The sequence below is a fragment of the Neltuma alba genome, unplaced genomic scaffold (genome assembly GCF_004799145.2).
Source record: "Neltuma alba isolate B1F8T4 unplaced genomic scaffold, ASM479914v2 tig00011122_pilon, whole genome shotgun sequence".
Classification (NCBI taxonomy): Eukaryota; Viridiplantae; Streptophyta; class Magnoliopsida; order Fabales; family Fabaceae; genus Neltuma; species Neltuma alba.
Genome location: NW_021635859.1, coordinates 259524 through 266973, shown reverse-complemented (window position 1 = coordinate 266973; position 7450 = coordinate 259524). Strand labels below are relative to the sequence as shown.

Sequence of the window (7450 nt, the reverse complement as noted above, 5' to 3'; positions counted from 1 at the left end):
TCATTTCCTAGAAACTACCCCAAAAATGGGCGCAACTCAAGCCACTTCCATTAATTCCATTATAGGATCAATCTGAGCAAGTTTGAAGAACCAAATTCGATCTTGAAACGATGGCTGCTTTCGCTTCGGCTGCTCTTCAGTACTCATCCTCGTCGTCTTTACAATCCCAGATGCATTCCTCGCCGTTGGCACCTTCTTTAGAACCCACACATGATCATAACCTGTGGGTGAGAGTGAGATCACAGAAATCCACAAGGCCAATATCTTACCCTCAGAATAATCCGACGGGGTTAAGAATCCGAAGTGCGGCTACGAAACCAGCGAAATCACCAGGTACTTGTTTTAGAGTTTACTGAAACTGAAATGTTATATGGCCTCGAAGACGTCATGGATGAACCTTAATCCGATCATTTTTCCTCAATTTTTTTGGAGGTTTTAGCTGAAGAAGAGTGGAAGAAAAAGCGAGAAGTTCTGCTGCAGAAAAGAGTGAGTCCCCGTTTCTGTCATTCTCAGATTTATACTCCCTAAAGCACAAATACACGAAGTTTCATTCTTTTACAGTGCCCTTCAATGGAAGAATACATACTCATATAAATCGAGAACTAAGATACTTCAAGAGAATGCACATTGTGCGAGACACAACAGTACCTTTTGAGGCAGCCTATGTTTTCCAGTGGCACATAAACCATGTCAAAGAAGATAGACATGCTTTGACAATCTACTATAAACGTCAAAAAGATGAAATATTAAAAGGTGCATGCTATTGCAGGTAAGAAGTGTGGATGCCAAGGAAGCTCTGCGCCTTCAGAAAGAAAATAACTTTGTGATTCTTGACGTTAGACCAGAAGCAGAGTTCAAAGAGGTGAGCAGTTGTTGTCCTTATCGACACTGGCAAGAATAAAGAACTTTAGAAGATAAATAGTGATTTGGTCATACTTGCTGCACTTATAGATTCATTAAATTTGCATCATTTTTCTTTCTCTCTGATTTGCATGAATCACAATATGCACATGATCGGTTTGGTGATTAGCGCAGGCCCATCCCCCTGGAGCTATCAATGTACAAATATACAGACTTATAAAGGAGTGGACGGCCTGGGACATAGCCAGGCGTGCTGCATTTGCATTTTTTGGAATTTTTCAAGGGACTGAAGAGAACCCTGAGTTCCTGCAGAGTACGATACATATTATTCTTCATTAACCCACTTCTAATGCACTGTTTACTGAAATGAGTTGGAAGAAACTGATCTGTGATTGTGCTAACTAGGTGTGGAAGCACAAATAGATAAGAATGCCAAGATTATTGTAGCCTGCTCAACAGGGGGTACCATGAAACCATCCCAAAATCTACCAGAAGGTCAACAATCAAGGTACTCTCTCTGTCCCCGGTCACAAGAGAACGATTAAGATCTTATTTCCCCCCCTAAAATATGAGAGAATTGAAGAAAGTTAGTGGTCTAATTAATGCACATTTCATTAAGTTATCTAATAAGGCGTGACTCCACTTAATGACTTGACTTGGAGTGTTTTTGAAAAGGAAAAAAGGACAAATTGTGACATATTTATAGCATTTAACCAGCAAAACTAAACTTTTCTAGGTTGAAATAGGATACATTAGCTAAATCAGGCCATTTGGCTGCAAGATTGCTCAATCAAAAGCCTTTACATGATCCTCAAATGGCTAAATTTGAAATTTCCTGCAGATCATTGATAGCAGCCTACTTGCTAGTCCTCAATGGTTATACCAATGTCTTCCATCTAGAAGGTGGTCTTTACTCATGGTCGAAAGAGGAACTGCCGCTGGTCTCGGAGGGATGAAACTACTGCCAGGAAAGTGATTGCAGCAAAGCTTTAGTTTTGACCATCATGAGAATTCAGATAAATTTATTGTTGAATATAACCTGGGTGTAATTTGAGTACGCATGAACTGATGACAAGAATGACAATTTACTCTCTACAGAGATGTCATCCCAAGCCCGGTGCTGGGAAGGGGCCACTATTTCTAAATTGCAGAAGCATGCCAGCTTCATTAAAAATAATTAGTTTTTTAAGCATTTCACGTTATGTTGCTGTCAATACCCATCAAGAACTCCAGTATGGAATACAAAAGAAAAGGACCCAAGAAAAAGGGAAATTACTTTCATTCTAATGCCAAGGAAATGAAGTGGTTCTGTAACTCTTCTCACACCTGGCTTTACCTAAGCCTTTAAACCATGATAACTTCTATTTCCTTCAATAAAACCACTGACGTGCGCTACAACCTGGGATTCCCGCAGCATCAGAAAGCTTGTCATTTTCCAAACCTCTCCAAAGATGTGATAAAGGTTTTCTACTATCAAATGGATAAGATGAAACTCAAAACTGCCACTGCCTGCAATCGCCAGTTCTAGGTATGAAACGGGGGGTCCCTTGTTCGAATAATTTGCGCACCAGAAAAGTGTTTGGGGAAGCGAAGCAGGAAGCAGGCAAAAGCTTCCATTGTGCGTGCCCAGTTGGGCCAATTAATTAAGTATTTAATATAAAAGCTCCTTTGATATTTATTTAATTTGTCTGTAAGCAAGAGTAGTTCTAATGTACATGATTAACTGGAGTATTTTAAGGAAGATATCTATTTATTATAAATAACTAATTTAATTAATTTTCTTAACATTTGTAAATTAGCTATCTAGTTCTTATGTTAAATGCTAGTAGTATAACAATATGAATAAAAAATTTCATAGACAATTTTGTTAGAGGTATTGTCAAGTAGACACCTAGCCCTCATTCAGCATGCTGTGAAGAACTAGCACTTCTACCTAATAGTTATATCCTTATTGAAACTGAAATCACTTGAATAAATATAATAGTCACAACACCAGCCTACGGAAGTCGCTTCAGTTCTCGGGCTCCTATTTCTAGTTGGGCCTCTTATGATTATTCAGGCTAATCCATCTTATTTGCAGTTGACCATCCATGTGGGCCAATTTTCTTGCCTTCGCTATAAATTGTCACTCGTCAATCAACGCGGCTATCCCTGATTTCTGAGTTTTGTTTGCTTTGGTAGTATCAAATTTGCAGATAGTTTAGTGATTGAGAAGGAGCTCAATTAATTTGATTGTTGCATTCTGAAATATCTTCTTCATAAAGAAACAATTGAGCATTCTGAACTCGTCAAGCAAGGAAAAAGAATGTTCCATCATTTACCATTTCAAAAAAAAAAAAAAAGAGTCTAAAATATAATTGCTCTTTTCAGCAAACAGTCCTTTCGTAAGATGGGAAAAGAGGGAGGAAAAGAGTACAGTAAATAACTTCTTGATTCGGACATACATTTGATCCGACCCAAACAAGTTTTATGCTTCTGCTTGTGAAGCATCCTTTTCCGTGGGCCCCGAAGGCAGATTCTCCTCTTTCCTCCTGCTGCCGAACCGAAGGAGTCCGTACAACTTGCGAAACTCCCTCACCGTGTGAACACTCTCTCTACAGTAAAGCCCATCGGGTTCGCCCAAATCCACGCTATTCCGACCCGACCCACTTTCACTTAACTTCCGTCCCCTCCTCCCATCGCTTTGCAACGCCGTGATGACAGTTTTCAAAGCCCGGCTTGGCGAACTCCGATTCGATATCATAATCTCGCCGATCTCGGCCGGGCTCAGTCTCGCCCCCGTCTGGAAAACCTCCTCCACCTGCGGGAAAAGCTTGTGCTCCTTCACCCCCAGATAACTGCTCGCTAAAATCTTGAAGGTGGAGAAATCGCATAACGGGAAGTGTATGTGAACATCGATCCTCCCTGGCCTCATCACCGTTGGATCAATCTCGTCCTTCACGTTCATTGTGAAAACCATCACGCGTTCTTCCCCGCAGCACGATACAATCCCGTCCATGAAGCTCAGTACACCTGGCAAGTTCGCGTCCGTTGATTTCCCTGTCAAGAATCGATCGAGATCCTCGATGACGATCACGGACCTACTTGTTGTCTGTAACAAAAGAGTCTTCAAGTCGGAGTCGTTCGAAGCCTTGGAGATATCGATGTCATAGACGTCGTAACAGAGAAATTTGGCCATTGCGGCGATGAAACTGGATTTCCCTGTCCCGGATGCACCGTAGAGGAGATAACTCCGTTTCCAAACACGACCTAATCGATGATAGTACTGCTTCGACTTCATAAACTGTTCGAGATCGGACTTCACCTTGTTCTTTAGCTCGGCGTCCATCGCTATCGAGTCGAAGCTCGCCGGGTGGGTGAATGGAACCGATCGCCACCGCGAGTTAGCATCTCTATCAGAATTCATGTGAAGTTTGACATCTTTTCTTCTTTTCTCAACTTCATCCGCTACCGTGAGAATGTGCTGGAAATAAGGGCGGAAGATTCTGCGTTTGTCTTTCTTTTTAATTCTGAGAACCATTGCTGAATTCGCGTCTCCTTCGGATTTCCTGTTCGTCCAGGAAACTTTCGCGCCGAGGAAGGAATCGTGAACCGTCTGGTTAGCATCGAGGTGAAGGAAAATTTCACTGGGATTGGAACCGGAAAAGAGGTTTGTGTAATCAGAATCTTCTACGGAAGGTAATGAATTAAGGTACGAGAGGATTTGGCGGTAAAGTTGATTTTCCTGGAAATGCTCATTGTACAGTGGGATTTTGAAGGACTGGTACACATGAAGACGGTTTTCGAAGGAAATCCACGATTGCCTAAGAATGTACAGAACCGAAGTTCTGCGGAGAAAACGAGCAACAAGGAGAAAAATAACTAGTGCGAAAAGGATGGAAGAAATGGAGCTAGCCCAAATCATATTTTGATAGAAGCTAAACTACGAGATTCTGTAAGAACTCGAAAAATCGGAATGATTATCCATGTTTGAGGAACTGGGGGATGAGAAGATTACTTAGCTTGATGAGTTTGAAGAAGTCTGGCGGTGCCGGCCAGCGGTAAAATTGATCGGTCAAAGAATAATTCTATTCTTGTGCTCTTGCTTTGAATATATGACCAGAGACGGCTTCTCAAAGCATTGATAGTGGCCTTATATATAAGATTGAATCAGTCTGTATTTAATTTTTCAGGTTTTGACCCTTGGCTCCTATTGGTTCATATATATTCTACGAATAATATATATAAAATATTTTTGGTCTAAAAGAACGTTTTTGATTTCTGTTGAGTGCCCTTTTTTTTCTCCCTATTTATACACATTTATGTTTCAATGAGTAATTTTATTAAGCAATCATGAATGATGCATATGATAAGGTGCTCATGTGAATCGAAAAGTGGAACTTTAGCAAATGACAGACTATTGGTAAGCTGTCTTAATCAACTGTGTATTTGAAATGGCAAAGACAATAACGAAATTCACATCTCAATATGCCCTCCTCATTATGGCTTTGTTTTTGCGTTTTTTTTTTAAAAGTGAAAAAATAATCTTTAAAAAATGAAAAGAATATGTTATATAAAAGTTAGACGAGGGAATGTAAATATGTCATTACCTCCCTGCCTTGACATATTGATGCATTTTATTTAAATAATTTTTTTATTAGTAAACAAAGTAATGGAAGCAACATATTCTCTAAAGGCTAGCCATAAAGAAGACACTTTAATCCAAAAGGGCACGAAGGGGACGTAGGGAAAGATCTGAAAGGATCAGCCCAGATAAAAAAACAAAAAAAAAAACTGAAGAGTATAATATTGCATTTAAGTGCTTTGTTTGTAGTTATAACTAATTTGAACTGGTAAACACGGTTTTAAAGTTGAAGGGAATATTAATGCGGCTGCCAATTACTTGTGCCCCGAAATCGGCGGCCTCCACTGGGACTTTGATATCAATTCAAACAACGCATGCCATCTATTTTATTCCTTTTATTTATAATTTTTATCTGTACACCATAAAATTTATACTACTCTATATAACAAGAACTTCACATATTTCGGATCGGGTTGTTTTTGGTTATTCTGTAGTAACAAGTTTTTAGTAGTCATCGTGCACATATGAACTATGGGGAGCCGGTTATCGCATTTATTGTGATGAGAGTCCTCTTCAGTGTTAATCATAAAAATTAGTTCTAATAAATACCTGAAAAATTTTTATGCAAATTTTCTTTAAAAAATTACTTTGATCTATTATTCATCATCATTACGTAAAAAACGGATGTTATTTTTTTAAAAAAATGTTGCTTTCAGAGAAATAGAGTATTAAACCTAAATGTGAGGCACAGATAGTGAGAAAAATTATCCAATTAATAAGAGTAATTTATGGAAAAAATATTAAATGCAAAAAATAAAAAAAAAAGTTGAAATCCTGTATTTAAAATCAAAGTTTTGCATTAATCAAAGAAAGCATATAAAATAAGAATAATGAGTATGGGTGTGAGTGTGATACATTCAACAATAAGTTACGAGCTATTGTTGGCTCATAAATGATGCATATTGTCGTCATTTTCATATTATACAGAAAACTCCATCAACTGTCGGAAATGCTTCAAGTTGTTTTAGGATTATTGCTCTTTGAATAATCCGACCACGGATACCTTGTGGCCTGTGATGTGGACCATGCTCTGTATCCAAGACTACTATGCGCTTTGCACCCAAAAAAAAAAAAACAAATCATCGTTCTCGAATAACTAAAATTTGTGGAAAAGAATTTGGCCTCAAGAAAATTAGCCGGCATGGATTGTTTGAAAGACCAACTCCGAAGAAATTTTACAAACTGGAACACAAAGTAATCTTCGGTCCAGGGAAGAAATATGTGGGAGCAAGAAAGAACTATAAGTTTGTCCCTCGCCTTATGCTTCTTCTTCATTGTTTACCTAAAGCTTAGTTCAAATCAATATGCTTTTCTCAGATCAAAAAAAAAATCAATATGCTTTCCATGCCAAAAACTCCCGTCAAATCATTATTTACCTCCGGAAAAAAACAAGCTGATTGTATCATGTACCATCTGTGTCCCAATCATTTGCAACCGTCTATGTCTCCAAGATCCCTGGCCAAGGACTTCTCTGGACAAAAATGAGTCACATTATAAATCCGAAATCCTAGATGAGATCGTTTTCACCCAGCCTTTCACTTTTTCTTGTCTTGTTTCACACGGGTCTCTTCCCAATAACAGTGGTCGGTAATGATGGAACCACGATGCAAAAGTATCAACCAAAGCAAGCTAAAGACAGGGCAGGGGGAACTGGGAAAGGCTTGCTCCTCCGCGAGTGGTCCCGCCGGAAAAAGAGTACTTACAATCTGTGGTCCCTTCTCTCACACTCCATGAAAGAATGCGAAGATGATGGGAAAATGCTTGCACCTTTCAAAAGTGAAGTAACGTTAATCATCATGCTGAGTTGGTAGACCCACTAAGCCTGAACGTACAATAATTCAGATCCCCACTTCTTCACTGCAACGCCAGTTATTTCACTGACCTCTCAATCATTGATGGCTGTTGGCAACTTGAAAATTCTGATGTCTTCTATCTTAAAGCCTTTTCTGTTAAAAAAAAAGTTTT

The 7450-nt window shown here is 39.1% G+C and overlaps 2 protein-coding genes across 2 annotated transcripts; one reads left to right on the top strand and one right to left on the bottom strand.

The window, feature by feature from the left end:
• LOC114761484 (rhodanese-like domain-containing protein 14, chloroplastic) lies at window positions 1-2058 on the top strand. The gene is made up of 6 exons (XM_028950854.1): window positions 1-333; window positions 440-486; window positions 770-862; window positions 1036-1174; window positions 1267-1369; window positions 1703-2058. Exons 1-6 carry the CDS (start codon window positions 111-113, stop codon window positions 1815-1817), a joined length of 720 nt encoding a protein of 239 aa, XP_028806687.1. The 5' UTR covers window positions 1-110; the 3' UTR covers window positions 1818-2058.
• Window positions 2059-3103: 1045 nt separating this feature from the next.
• Window positions 3104-5069, bottom strand: LOC114761482 (AAA-ATPase At2g46620-like). Its single transcript, XM_028950852.1, has one exon. It carries the CDS (start codon window positions 4763-4765, stop codon window positions 3329-3331), a length of 1437 nt encoding a protein of 478 aa, XP_028806685.1. The 5' UTR covers window positions 4766-5069; the 3' UTR covers window positions 3104-3328.
• Window positions 5070-7450: the final 2381 nt, after the last annotated feature.

Excerpts from the sequence above, each read along its gene's own strand:
- LOC114761484 (XM_028950854.1), top strand. The coding sequence starts at position 111 with ATGGCTGCTTTCGCTTCGGCTGCTCTTCAGTACTCATCCTCGTCGTCT. Across the intron at positions 334-439 it reads GAAACCAGCGAAATCACCAG|CTGAAGAAGAGTGGAAGAAA; the intron begins GTACTTGTTTTA and ends TGGAGGTTTTAG. Across the intron at positions 1,175-1,266 it reads GAACCCTGAGTTCCTGCAGA|GTGTGGAAGCACAAATAGAT; the intron begins GTACGATACATA and ends TGTGCTAACTAG.
- LOC114761482 (XM_028950852.1), bottom strand. The coding sequence starts at position 4,765 with ATGATTTGGGCTAGCTCCATTTCTTCCATCCTTTTCGCACTAGTTATT.